We start from the raw sequence: 15,192 nt of genomic DNA, 5'->3' as shown, positions 1-15,192 counted from the left end.
CTGCGTCAGTAAAAGTGTGTAAATATAATCTGGATATTGTTCTTTAAGTATTACAATTATAGAAATGTCTCCTAAATGGTGGTAAGAATGAGATAAATACAATTGTTATGTTTAACTTGTAAAATCTAAAAATAAAATGATTGAAAGAAATGTCTCCTGTGACTGTTCATCTGATAATCCCCCGTGAGGCTGTGACTCGTCTCAGCCCTTATAAAGTGAGTACGTATAACGTCTACAATCTCGCTGCCTATGTTGAACTCACATTGTAGACACACTGCAAAGTCTTCAACCAGAGTTCTTACCTTAAGTTCCTCTGGCAGCGTCGGTCCTCACCTCAGTGTCACACTGCTTCAGGACGGGGAGAAGGTTAGATTGATAAAGAACTGGAGTCTGTAGTTTTATTTACAGCTTACTAAATGATAAGACTGTGGTTTTATTTCAGTTTTATACTTTTCTTTTATCAATCAGCAACACGTTCAATTCATTGAAACAGTTACATACAAAAAGTTTGTTGAGGGATTTTCTACATATGTGGTCCTCACGTCAAGATTGATGCTCTGAAGGTAGAGGAGCTTGATGCTCTGAAGGTCTCTACCTTCAGAAGACAGCGACAGGGTTTGAGGAGATACACATGTTGACATTTTGACCCAAGGACAAGGGGAGGATGTGGAAACACATGAAACTGTGACCCTGGGATGGAGATGTGTGTGACGCTGCTTGTAACACTGGGGGTGATAACTACATGAAATAAAACACATAACTTGCATTAATTTGTAGATGTTCTGTGACATTGGCTAGCTGGCACAGCGCTATAGCTAAAAGCTGACATGCTAGATAGCCGGAAAGATGCTAGCGCTGGTTATTCACAATAGCTCTGAATAAACAAACACAAAGGATTAAAGCTTGTGGAGCTTCTTGATACCGGAAATCAGCGGAAATAAAAACTTAACTAATTAGCTCAGCCATAAATGTAAAATAAGTTCACACGGTGGATTTAAAAAATGTAACAACTCGACCGGTGGCAAACGGCTGCAGCTAACGGCCAAAAACTAGATTTGGGAAAGTCCACGTGTCTCACACAGTCCCGACTGGACCTGTAACTGGATCTCAAGAGAAGATAATTGTTAAATCGCAGATCTTATAATATGAGTCCAAATAAAATATCCATCCATCCGTCCATCTGTCTAACTAACAACTTGTGTGTCTCCTCCTCTCAGGCTGGAGTCTACATGAGTGAACCGGCCCCTGAGTCTTCTAAAGCTGTGGCTTTGATCAGGACGACCTTTGTGACGTCACAGTGTTCCAGCATATGTGAATGAATTCAAACTTCAAACAACAAAAGCAGGTGTGTGTTATGGGAACCGTCTCTATCCTGCTTCATGTGCCCATCCCCCCATGTGAACCACACCTTCCAGACTAAACAACGCTTATCTTCTCACTTTCCCCCTAAATACACCTGGAACATCAAAGTCAGGGTTTCTTTCATGTCTCTCATAATAAATACAGTACTAACGGCACAATTGCTCCCTTGTCAAAGTATCAAAATCTGCAGCGCTGCGCCGTCCACGCTGGTGGATGAAGAGGCTTCGTGGGTCAGGCCCCACGCAAGAGGAACACTATTAATATTATATTAGTACATGATTATTTAAACTCCCAAATACTTTATTAAAGCAGTTGCTGCATACAGGAGACGGGATAAACAGTGATTTCTATTGAGGGACACCAGAAACATTAACATTAGTCTGTTGGCTGTTCTAATGTTTGGAGACATTATATGAAATATCATGAGATTTGGAATAATGTTTTGAGAAAAATGAAGAATCCTAAACTGTCAGAAGCTGTTGTCTCTGTTTCAGGAATCTTAAAACCATATATATATAAAATGTATTTATTTTTTAATGTGTTCAGCACTGTTTAAATTTGACCTACATTTGATGGCGCATACTAATGAGTAGAATGTTTCCATTTGAAATGCTGCAGAATGTTCAACATTAAAGGCATCAGTTCTATGGAAGACCTCTAAAAAGACAGTACAACTAATTCAGGTCAGTGCTGTTTCAACGATGGACAAGTACAGTTCAGGAGACATGACTTCCAAATCGTGGACAGCTACGAGCACTTTTCAGTGGCCGCCTTCCAGGAGACGACTTGGTGAGTAGTGAGGACATAATACTGGAGAACAACTGCAGTCTCTAACCCACAAACCCAACCTGATCTTATGGGACGGGATATGGGGAGTATGATATTTTATTGACATTTTGTCAATAATTTGAGGCTTGAATCACTTAGTTAGGTTTAGAAAAACAACATGGTTGGACTGAATATTAGTAAATAAATGAACTGAAGCATAAACAATGTAACTTAAATCACTCAATTACACTTTGGGACACAAACACCGGCCTCCTGGTTGAAAGTCCTGTGTTTGTATTTCAACCATTCACCATCAATAGTCTTTATAACTCTTTATAATATGTTAATTGTTCTAAAACGGCTAAATTTAAATTAAAAATCAGTCACTATTACATCAAATGGTGAATCTGGGCTGACGGTCCTTTTGATTTAGCGGCTGACGATCACTGATGCTGGTTCTTCCTTTAGTAACACAGACAGTGATTGTAGATTTTATCAGCACATCCAGCAAACTAAAGGATGTGTTTCTGTTCTCGCAGTGCGCCACACGGACCCCATCGTCTCTGATGGAGGAAGGAAGACCTCCAAGAGAAGATCTGAGGAGAGTCTTGAAAGCATATGCATGCCAATCTTAAATTTAATTTAAAAATCAGTCACTATTACATCAAATGGTGAATCTGGGCTGACGGTCCTTTTGATTTAGCGGCTGACGATCACTGATGCTGGTTCTTCTTTTAGTAACACAGACAGTGATTGTAGATTTTATCAGCACATCCAGCAAACTAAAGGATGTGTTTCTGTTCTCGCAGTGCGCCACACGGACCCCATCGTCTCTGATGGAGGAAGGAAGACCTCCAAGAGAAGATCTGAGGAGAGTCTTGAAAGAGCCAGCAAGAAGAGCAGGACCGCTCATCGTCCCTCTGACGGCTGCTGCCAAACTTTCAGTGGACCTTTGATAATTGTCATTGATACCAGTTCCACCTCAGCGGTCACTGGCCCAGCTGACATCTCAGGTAAGATGAGACAGAGATGAGAGAACAATTCAGTCACACCTCAGTAAGGGGCTGTTTAGTTTCTTTGTTCTCACTTCAGTAGAAACATCTCGTGCCAAATTGAAGGCAGCATGTATGCAGCAATACTCGGGCCAATGAACAACGCAGTGGAATTCTCTCATCAGCATTATTCATCACACCTGTGTTTGACAAGTCACAATGAGGGCTTTCATATACAAAGTAGTAGTGAGTTTATTTGTGGTAAAAACATCTACAGTGCAGCTACTAAACCCACACAGGTGTTTTCACTTTGTGGCTAATTAGGCTGCTGCTCATGTGAGGGTGTGAGCGAGGCTGAATCACATGATGTGATGTCACCACATTTAACAGGCAAACAGGAAGAATGATTGTGTACCGAACAAAAGTCATTTCATCATGAGTTTGTATTCTGACTTCATCAGCTGACAGGATTTTATTCTCATGAGGAGACAAGATGTCCGTATTTGAGTATCAGACAAAGGAGAGTGAGCTGCAAGATCTGTTCTGCTATGAAAGAGTCTCCTGAGAAAACTGTGAACATGATGTTTCCTTGAAACCTACTAAACTGTTTTCAATGTGCTGGTGGCTGGTTTACCTGGAGGGAAGCCTGCCTTCTCTTCTCTTTTCTGACTGGTTTGTGGCAGCTATTTACACATTTGACACTAAGTTTGTGTGTAAAGTCCTTCCTGACCTCTATCTAGTTTCAAACTAGTGATTTACCAAATTGTGTTTTTACTCCATTTTAACCTCAGAAACATGTGACTAGTGAGGAAGGTTTAGGTTGCTAGGAAACGTGAAGCCCCATCGAACCAAAAGCGTTCAACAGTGTCATCTGGAAATCCTTGTAGCATCAAAAAGTGTTACGTAACTTTCAAATTTAACCATTTTTGGAGTTTTTGTGGAGTGTTGACTAACGGTGAGAGATATCTCAGCACCAACTGTTCACGTCATTCTTAAACTTTTTTCCTTTCTCGTTACTTTTTGGTTGATGAGTGAAACACAAGCACATCTATTCAAACACTCACTTAGTTGTTTATATTGTTTTCTCCAGGTCTCTCAAAGGAGGACAGCCTTGCTTCTGTGTTGCTGTTTGGTGCTCCCTTCATGATGATAATCCCCTCAGACTGACAGGATTTGTTGCAGAAGTGTTTGGCCATAAACCCGAGAGGTCGTACCGGAGCAGACGCAGCGGCACCCCTGGTTGAAGTGAAACGACACAACCCATCACCCCTTTAGCTGGACCTCATGTGGATTAGGATGTCTGTCTGTCTTTACGTCTTGATGTTCTTGTTACCATCTTAATTCAATGTTACAATGTTGATACTATTTTAATTCAATGTTAATGCCATTTTATACATAATACATTGTTGGTATTCTTAACTCAAGAAGAGATGCCATGTACCCAGGAGTCTGATTGTTGTTCCTTCAGTAGCGTTTCAAAAAAGAAGTAGTGGCACTCAAATGGGGTCAAAAGGTCAATCTCTGATCGTTGTTTTTTATTTTGTATTGCTGTGTCGGTTTGATCAACAATCTCTCTCTCGCTCTCTCTCATCTTAAAGTTGAAACTGTCGTGTCTGTGTATGAATATAAAGTGACTGTAGTGCCAGTGAGTTCAGGGGACATTGACACTGTCAAGAGAACTACCTGTGTTCCCGCCACAAGCACAAGTAACTTAATGTTACACAATACTACAAATACCTTAATCTTACACAACACTACATAATAATAAGTAGAAAGAGCATTTCCTGCTGAAAATGTGTTGAAATGCAAAAAGCTGAAGCTTAAGGCTGAAATATTTGATAGAAATATCTGAATATAGCTGAACATACTGGAATATAGCTTAAAATAGCTGAATATAGCTGAATATATATGAAAAAAAGGCTGAATATATATGAAAAAAGCTGAATATATATGAAAAAAGCTAAATATAGCTGAATACATATGAAAAAACTGAATATAGCTGAATTTATATGAAAAAAAAACTAAATATAGCTGCATGTATATGAAAAAAGTTAAATATAGCTGTATATGTATGAAAAAAAGCTGAATATAGCTGAATATAGCCAAATATATATGAAAAAGCTGAATATAGTTAAATATATATGAAAAAAGCTGAATATAGCTGAATATATATAAAAAAGCTTAATATGGTTAAATATATATGAAAAAAAGCTGAATATACACATGCAATATAATTGGAAAAGTTAAAAGGAAAACTGCATCATCTTAAGAGAGAGAGAATGGTAGTATGAGTAGTACTATCAGTAGTATTAGTAGTGGTAGTGGTAGATGTATGATTAGTAGTAATAGTCAAAATATTACCAGCAGTAGTCAGAGTCTCAGTAAGAGCATTAATAAAAAAATCTTTATTTGAGCTTTATGTTAAGATACAGTTAATTCATGGGGCTTTTATTTTGAAAGGGAAGACAGACAGACAGACATAGAGAGACAGGAGTCATTTGCGTTGTGTGTGGGATTATAAGTGTCTGTGTGTCTGTCAAACTGCCCTAATGAAAACACCTGTGGGTTGCTAGATCAAAGGTTTGTGATAGTGATGACATCACGCACTCTGAGCTTACGCATACACACCAATGTTGAAGGGAGAAAAAGTGGGAAAAAACATCAAACTAAAACGCCGACAGTTAAAAAATTATAAAAGATATCAATAAGGGGAGATATGCGGTAGTCCTTAAACCTGCAGTTTCCTCCCAAATCATTTGGACTCTTTCTGGTCCTCATTAGTTTCTCATTCGATACCTGATCTGTGCTGGTTAAAAAAAAGATGATGAAATTACTTCGTTCAAATCAAAACAACTCTTTACAAGACCTCGCTCAGCTCTCCGACATCCATCTGCAACACACCAAGTCCAGAGTGCTCTCAACCCCCCAGAGTCCAGACCAGCAGGTACCCCTCACCTGCTGCAACTGTTTACAACCACTGAGAGATCAGGTTGCTGCTAGCTAACATCAGCTGTGTGTCATCCTGTACAGGATGAACTATCTGGACAGCAGAGAGAAGGTTTCTCTACCATGAGGAGACTCAATCCTCCAGAGAACACAGAGACACTGAGGAACCAGACCAGAACCAGAACCCAGACCAGAACCCAAACCCAAACCCAGGATAAGGAGGTTCAGTGAATGTGGTGTTGAAGGTGTGGAGGTGGATCAGTGTGTCTGAGGAGACTCTGTAGAAGGACAGAGAGCCAGCAGGACAGTCCACATACACTGCTACTCTACCAGAAGGGGGAGAGGAGGAGGAAGCGAAGGTGATGGGTGTTCTTGTCTCATTGTGACAGACAGAGTAACCATCATCAGAGCATATCAGATTCCAGGACTGGTCGTTCTCTCCAAACAAACAGTCTTCACTGTTTCCTCTCCTACTAATTCCTCTGTAACTCACTGATATAGAAACTCTTCCTCTCCACTCGACCTCCCAGTAACAACGACCAGTCAGACCAGTTCTACACAGCAGCTGAGACCAGTAGTCAAATCTGTCTGGATGATCAGGATATGACTGATCCTCCTCCACACATGTCACCTTCCTGTGGTTGTCAGACAGTTTGAGGTTCCTGTGTACTGTGTTTGTGTCGAGTGTGAGTTCACAGGAATCTGATGGAGAGAACAAGACACAATACAGCTGGAGTTATTTGTCTATCATCTGTTCATCTCGTGACACTTTGATGATGACATCAGAGATGTGAATGAGTGATGTCACAATGTGCAGATGGTTGAATGTTTTCATGAATCAAATTTAAAGCCCACTTACACTTCCCCAGACCTGGTCTGAACCATCGGACTCCAGCAGGCTCCACCCTGAAAGGAGGAGGAGGGTCAGAGCAGCATGAAACATGGACATGACATCACTCTCATCACAGAGCTTTGTTACTCATGTTCACATGGACCACTTATTATTCATCAGCTCATACTCTGTTACTTCATGGAGCTTCTTCTGATTGGCCTATGACCACAGCTCATCATGTTCACTTATTCATGAGATATTATTATCAGTATTATATTGACCATCATCCTTCATTTCATACTCAGTTTCCTTGACCAGTCAGTCAATATTTGTCTATTTGTGGTAAAGTGAAAAGAACCTGTAACAACATCTGTCACATTATTAGCTTATGAAGTAGTTGTGTCTGTCATATCAACCAGCTGCTTCCACATCCAGCAGTTACACATCAACATGATGATTCATCAGAACTCTTTGTGTTTGTGTCACCTGATTACTCTCTTGTAGCGCTGTGTTTGGTCTCCACCACCACCTCAGGGAAACATCTGTCTCTTTAGCTGCTAAATGCTCCACTATGTTCACCAGCTGAGCGTCTATAGCTGACTGTCACCTGTGTTTCAACAAGTTCACTCTTATCAGCCAGATAACTGTCTCTTTGTGCAAAACAAACCAAAACCAGGACAGCAACACATTCATATTGTGATGATCTATCAAGAAGGTTTAAACAGATTGTTTCTTTGTTTGTCTTTTCACAGTAATGTCTTAACCAAAGGGCAACACACACACTGGAGACAGATGACGAGCATTAAAACATAAAACTATAGTTTGATATGAGCCCACAAACTGTAGCGTGACGACGTTGATGCACGTCAACCCACCATGATGCCTGTCAACGTGTCAGGATACACCACTGTTCTAGTTTCTGATGTAGAGACAAGACAACGCTCCAGAAAAACAGCTTCATCACCTCCCTGTTCTGGCTCATCCTGCTGTTCCCTGACTACTTCTGTCTGTGTTGATGGTCTGATGTGGGACACAAACAGTGAGATGAGTCTCTGGTAGCTTGAGGTCAGCTTGGTGTGTCAGGGTCATATTAACCAGGCAGACAGTGTGACAGAGAACAGGTTTCCAGCTCTACCTCTATCAGACTGATGGTCTGTGGCTGCAGCCTCTTCATACCTGAGAGTCTCCAGTCTCCAGTGTGGATCCTTCAGTCCAGCAGACAGCATCTTCACTCCTGAGTCTCCTGGATGATTGTAGCTCAAGTCCAGCTCTCTCAGATGGGAGGGGTTGGAGCTCAGAGCTGAGGCCAGAGAAGAAGAGCCTTCCTCTGTGATCAGACAGCCTGACAGCCTGCAAACACAAAACAACATACATCACATTTTAAGACAATCTTAAGGAGTATACGAGTTTATCCATGAATGTAAATCAGGATTTAAGTGTTAGTTCGTTTTACATGTTGATGAATCCTGACCTGAGTGTCTTCAGTTTGCAGTGTGGACTCTCCAGTCCAGCAGACAGCAGTTTTACTCCTGAATCCTGCAGATTGTTGTTACTCAGGTCCAGCTCTCTCAGACTAGAGGACTGGGAGCCGAGGACTGAGGACAGAGCTTCACAGCTTCTCTCTGAGAGGTTACAGTCACTCAGTCTGAAGAGAGACAAGGATGAAGAAAAAAATAATGAATAAGTTGAAAAGATAGCAGCGTATTGAAGTTATGATCTATGACTCTAACTCTCTCCGTACTTACAGAGCTTTGTTGGAGGCTTTGACCACTGGCAGCAGCCTCAGAAGAGACTCCTCTGAAGCAGAGTACTTCTTCAGGTCAAACACATCCAGATCTTTTCCTGATGTCAGTAAGATGAAGACCAGAGCTGACCACTGAGCAGGAGACAGTTCATCTGTGGAGAGACGTCCTGACCTCAGGGACTGTTGGATCTCCTCCACTAGAGAACCATCATTCAGTTCATTCAGACAGTGGAACAGATTGATGCTTTTCTCTGGAGACACTTCCTCACTGATCTTCTTCTTGATGTACAGGACTGTTTTCTGATTGGTCTGTGAGCTACTTCCTGTGTGTGTCAGCAGACCTCGTAGGAGCGTCTGGTTGGTCTCCAGTGAAAGACCCAGGAGGAAACGGAGGAACAAGTCCAGGTGTCCATTGGGACTCTGTAAGGCCTTGTCCACAGCACTCTGGTAGAGATGTCTTGGATCAGGTTTGTATCTAAAGACTTTAGACAACTGGGAGGTTGTTTGTTCTTCTGCCATCAGGTTGACACCAGAGTTGATGAAGGTCAGATGGACATGAAGAGCAGCCAAAAACTCCTGAACACTCAGATGGATGAAGCAGAACACCTTGTCCTGGTACAGTCCTTTCTCCTCTCTAAAGATCTGTGTGAACACTCCTGAGTACACTGAGGCTGCTCTGATATCGATGCCACACTCTGTCAGGTCGGATTCATAGAAGATCAGGTTCCCTTTCTGCAGCTGATCAAAAGCCAGTTTTCCCAGAGACTCAGTCATCTTCCTGCTCTCTGGACTCCAGTGTGGATCTGTCTCAGTTCCTCCATCATACTTGACCTTCTTCACTTTGGACTGAACCACCAAGAAGTGGATGTACATCTCAGTCAGGGTCTTGGGCAGCTCTCCTCCCTCTGTGGTCTTCAACACAATCTCCAGAACTGTAGCAGTGATCCAGCAGAAGACTGGGATGTGGCACATGATGTAGAGGCTTTCTGAGGTCTGGATGTGGGAGATGATCCTTCTGGCCTGCTCCTCATCTCTGAACCTCTTCCTTAAGTAGTCCTCCTTCTGTGGGTCAGTGAACCCTCTGACCTCTGTCACCAGGTCAACACAGTCAGGAGGGATCTGATTGGCTGCTGCAGGTCGTGTGGTTATCCAGAGGCGAACAGAGGGAAGCAGCTTCCTCCTGATGAGGTTTGTCAGCAGCACATCCACTGAGGTGGACTCTGTGACATCAGTCAGGACCTCATTGTTGTGGAAGTCCAGAGGAAGTCGACACTCATCCAGACCGTCAAAGATGAACACAACCGGGATCTCTTCAAACCTGCAGATTCCTGCTTCTTTGGTTTCAGAGAAGAAGTGATGAACAAGTTCCACCAAGCTGAACTTCTTCTCTTTCAGCACATTCAGGTCTCTGAACGTGAATGGAAACATGAACTGGATGTCCTGGTTGGCTTTGTCTTCAGCCCAGTCCAGAGTGAACTTCTGTGTTAAGACTGTTTTCCCGATGCCAGCCACTCCCTTTGTCATCACTGTTCTGATTGGTTCCTCTCCTCCAGGTGAGGCTTTAAAGAGGTCTTCTTGTCTGATGGTTGTTTCTGCTCTGTGTGGTTTCCTGGATGCTCTTTCAATCTGTCTGACCTCATGTTCATCATTGACCTCTGCAGTCCCTCCCTCTGTGATGTAGAGCTCTGTGTAGATTTGGTTCAGAAGGGTTGGGTTTCCTGCTTTAGCGATCCCCTCAAACACACACTGGAACTTCTTCTTCAGGTTAGATTTGAGTTCACACTGACAAACTGCAGCAAGAAGTCCTGAATGAACACACAACAGAAGAAGATCAATGAGTCAAAGAATAGATTTCAACACGTCATTTCCTCAAAGAATGAGTCTATGAATATATTCTGGTCCGTCTCTTGAGACATTAGTAAACGTTCCATTCATCCAGCATGTTAAATCTTTAGAGAAATCCTCTTACTGCTCTGCAGACAGTCAGCCAGCTCCTCCTGCTTCATGCTCCTCAGGAAGTGCAGTGAGATCTTCAGAAATGCCTTTTTGCTGCTCCTCCTTTGCTCTTCATCCTCACTGTCCAACCCCTTCTCATCTTCCCTCTGACTCTCTAACAATTCTGGGTAATCTGAACTCACAACCTTCTGGATCTTCTTCAGCTCGTCCTTCACAAAAGTGAGGATGTTCTCCTCCAGCAGCTGGAACAGAATATTCTCTGAATGACAAACTAAAACCATGGAAGCAAACATCAGATCCATGTTGGACAGACTGACAACCCACTGGTCTAAAGAGTACAGCATGGAGATGATGGTGAACAGAAGACATGTAAAAGTAGTTGTACATGTACAGACCATAAATATGGAGTCCAGGTGTGTTTGATGCTGCTGGGCAGACGGACCTCTGGGAACCTCTGAGCTCTCCTGGTCCTCTCTGTGGAGGAGTCATGAACCATCAGCTCACATTGTGTTTGCACCAAAGACTGTTTATTGTTCATGATATTACAACACAAACACAACAATGAGTTAAAGATGTTGTGTTGTGTCATGATTAATCATTTTATAAACCAGATGCTAAAGACTGGAGATGAAGGACGACCATCTGTGTGACAGTTAGTCATCTGTTTTAAGAACTTACTCTGGGTCAAAAGAACGTTGTTCATCTCTGAAGTTAATCAGACCACCTTTAGACTGATCACTCTTCATGGACACACAGCTGGGTTCAGGAGGCTTTTCTCTCTGCTGCTGTGAACTGATAGAAACACTGAGATTTCATCATCATCATCATCATCATTCAACAATGAAGAATAAGCTCACATTGTCGGTCCACTCTGGCATCAAAAGGGTTTTCCACCATATGGTGTAAAAGTAGAAAGTTTTACATGAGTGACCTTCTGACCTCATCATTGTCTCCATCACTTTGTTTAATCATCATTTTGAAATCCTTACCTTCGATCAACATCTTTGAAGAGTATAGGATGAGTCATAGACTGGTTACTCTTCACAGACACACAGCTGGGTTCAGGTCCAGGACAGTCTGGTCTCTGGTGGATCCTGCTCACATGTAGAAGCAGAGTCAGTGAGTCAAAGACTTTGTGACATGAGAAGAGTCCTGGACAGTTAGAGATGGTCCTCTCACCTCTGAGCTCTGGTCTGGCTGTCATGTTCCCCACACAGACTGCTTTTAGAGGGAGGGACTCCCTCCTCTCTGTCCTCACATTGACTCATAGCAGAGTCCACACCTTCACACCAACACCAGCACCTGCTGGGAGACATCACACATTAGTTATCTTCATCATGACAATCAGCTCATTCACCTCAACACTAAATACTCTCATGGGACAGTTTCCATGTTGTTGTCACTTTAGCTGCAGAGTCGTATCTAAGAAAAGACATTCACAATGTTCTTTAGTCTCTTGACTTGTTAGAAGGTTAGAAGACATTCAATAGAAAAAAGTGTCTCAGACAGTTGAGTTCAGAAAATGTCGACTGCAACCTGCTGATGTTTGTGCACACTTTGAAACAAATATTTATTAATCTTTTTAAAATGGTAAAACAAAAAAAAGTCTGACAGCAGAAGCTCTCATTAAATCACAATAAAATAAATATATATTCTAATACAATTAAAAACAGTTATTGTGTGTAAATGCATATGTAAAAGGTGCAAGAGAAAACGGCATAAATACTGCACATTGAATGTCATTTATTTAACTTTGGTTATTTCATATAATTATTCAATTGATCTCCAACATCTGTCTGATAAAGTTGAGATTTCTGAATATTAAACAAACTTCACTTTAACTTCTACTCATTTTAAATGTTCATCCTATAAGTTTACAGTGTTTCTCAAGTTAAATATTGTTGATCAGCTTGAACAAATGGAGCTGTGCTGTTTCTCCTCATGATCTCCCTCCAGAGGCCAGAAGTCAGTAAAACACACAACAGTAGAATGACATGTAACCGTCCTCATAGGAAACACTGTGGTCACATGGGAACATGGGGAAGCTTTCATTGGACGGGATTGTTCACTTCACCATTTCATCAGTTAGTAAAAGGTCGACTACGACCTGGTGACCAATGAGAGAAAAAGTGAACACTAAAGAAAACACTAACACATTCAAACACTGTAGAAAATGGACTAAATCTCTTTAAACCAGAAGAAGAAATGAACATGAAGCTTTGTGGACTTAAAGGACTGAAAGCAGCAGGTGAGAGCAAACAGAGTCTCTGAGGTGTGTTTCAGGTGCGACGGCCGTCTTGCTTTAAGCAGCCTGCTGTGTGCTTTTGCTTTTTATTTGATATTTTTAACTTTTAATCTATTTTTTGGGGTTCTAATCTTTTTTTCAGGTTTAGACTTTTGGCCTGGATCTAGTTGGGGGCGTGGTTTCAACTGCAGGGGCGTGGTCTCATGAGTGACAGCGTAACAAAGAAGGCGGAGGACCGCCTCAACCACGTTGCCTTCAGGTAACGTGGTAATTATGACTTACCACCTTCATACAGCATAATCACGTGATTGTCAGTAAACTGAATCGTCGCCAGTGACACATTATGTTCAGCAAGCTGTTGTAGACCAGACTTGTAGCAGGATAAGATAAATAAACTATGTTTCACAATAATAAAATGTGAACCTGAGTAAATTAGGTATGTAATACAGTAGCATTGCAATATAGTAATGTTTCTATAAATTAATGCCTTTTTGTTGTATAATTTAAACAATTTGGAACCAATATTTGTCAGGCCGGATTACAAACGACAACAGTTCGTTCACCCACGCCTGGTCGACCCTGAGCAGCACACATTCATCCAGATTAAACATGGCTGGTACCTCTCATTGAGTCACTATAGGGACCCACATTGAATAACCAGGAGTTAGTGTGTCTTTTGAAACATTACGATGGAGCGGCTTGCTGCAGCATTCATTTTGGAGTTTGACAGCATCGTCATGAAAAGTTATCATCTTCATGACGAAGATATCACCTGTTGACATAAAACAGAGGACACACGGTTTCCATCAAGAGTCAAACCGCTGATCATGTCCAACATCTGACCGTGTGAGAGTCTCCTGCTCTACCACTGAGCTATAGAAGAACTGAAGGATTAATAGAGTGATAATAGTTTAAAACTCACGACAGAAAATATATCACTAATAATCATCATTTTTTGCGTTTTCTTTTGTCACATCAACGTTAATGCACATAGCTCACCACGTATGTGTTTTTGGTAAATTATGCAAGAAGAAAAGGCAGAAATATGTCGAAATTTTAATATAGTGCAAGGTTACTGTATTACATACCTAATTTACTCAGGTTCACATTTTATTATTGTGAAACATAGTTTATTTATCTTATCCTGCTACACGTCTACAACAGCTTGCTGAACATAATGAGTCACCGGCAACAATTTAATTTACTGACAATCACGTGATTATGCTGTATGAAGGTAGTGAGTCATAATTATGAGGCCGGTCCTCCACCTTCTTTGTTGAGCTGTCACTCATGAGACCACACCCCTGCAGTTAAAACCACGCCCCTCTCTCCCTCCCTCACCAGATCAGGGCCAAAAATCTAAACAGGAAAAAAAAAAACGCTCTGAATCTGAAAAAAAAGAAGATTTTTCAGGTTCAAATCTTTTTTTAAATGAACAAAACATATGACCTGGATTTAGCTCCATAAACTGGCGAGTTTCCCAGGAGTCTTTGAGACCTGTCTGCTGAGGCCCTGGACCGTTCCTCCAGCACAATGTTTTGTTTGGCTCACCTCATGCTTTAACTTGTTGTTGATTGACCAATAACTTTACCTTTTCTTTTTTTTTTAAGAAGTGTATCTCCCGTTTTTGCCATGGTTTAAGAGCTGGGAAGAAACAGAGGCCCAGGTGAGCTCTCTGGTCCCTGCTGGGTCCTGGTGCTCACCATTTTCCTAGCTTCCCCTTCACGTTAGTAAGAGTCCTGACAGACCCCAGATCAGACTGAACTCCTCTTCTTCATCAGAGTGTCATCATTCAAAGCAACACTTCATCTGGACTTCAACATTCAAACTAACAGCAGCTTCTCTCTGTTTAATCACACAGGCGGCCATCTTGTTTCCCAGCTGACGTGTGTGCTTGAAACAGCTGAAAACAGTCACAACAATCAATAACAACATTTCAACCAATCACAGCTCCACTTACTGAACGTTGAGCCGTGGACTTCATCAGAGTGCAGCTCTCTTCTGTCCTCAGCAGCTCTGTGTAGAAAAGGAGCTTAAATACATTCACTAAGACAACAGAGTCTGACCTGACAGTGTTTTTCTTCTTCACTCCACTTTGTTGACCTGGCTGAACCTGTTGGGGCGGGACAACTTACCCACGTATGAGTCTTAGGCTACGTTCCAGATCCTTTACTCTTTCTTTTTCCTTCTAGGACAAACTGCAGCTTGATGCATTTATATGTGAACAGGCTTCTCTCATGCAACATCATGTGTTCATAGAACACAGGTTCATACTCAGAAAAAGCTTTTCAAAGAGGCCACTAAACAATATTCTCAGCTTTGGTCACTAGAGGGCAGCTGAGCTCTT

The 15,192-nt window shown here is 41.7% G+C and overlaps 1 protein-coding gene across 1 annotated transcript; it reads right to left on the bottom strand.

Annotated features, from left to right (window-relative positions):
* Positions 1–6,201: 6,201 nt before the first annotated feature.
* On the bottom strand, positions 6,202–11,868 carry LOC137780019 (protein NLRC3-like). Its single transcript, XM_068568325.1, has 10 exons — positions 11,780–11,868; positions 11,590–11,694; positions 11,279–11,392; positions 10,996–11,074; positions 10,614–10,842; positions 8,646–10,449; positions 8,372–8,545; positions 8,077–8,250; positions 6,928–6,974; positions 6,202–6,770 (listed from the first exon to the last, which is right to left on the bottom strand). Exons 1-10 carry the CDS (start codon positions 11,866–11,868, stop codon positions 6,202–6,204), a joined length of 3,384 nt encoding a protein of 1,127 aa, XP_068424426.1.
* Between the last annotated feature and the right edge of the window lie 3,324 nt (positions 11,869–15,192).

The sequence above is a fragment of the Clinocottus analis genome, unplaced genomic scaffold, assembly GCF_023055335.1.
Source record: "Clinocottus analis isolate CAN_PGR_092001 unplaced genomic scaffold, fCliAna1.0.p SCAF_8, whole genome shotgun sequence".
NCBI classification, from domain to species: Eukaryota; Metazoa; Chordata; class Actinopteri; order Perciformes; family Cottidae; genus Clinocottus; species Clinocottus analis.
The sequence above is the reverse complement of the archived record's forward strand: the minus strand, read 5'-3'. Positions and strand labels throughout refer to the sequence as shown.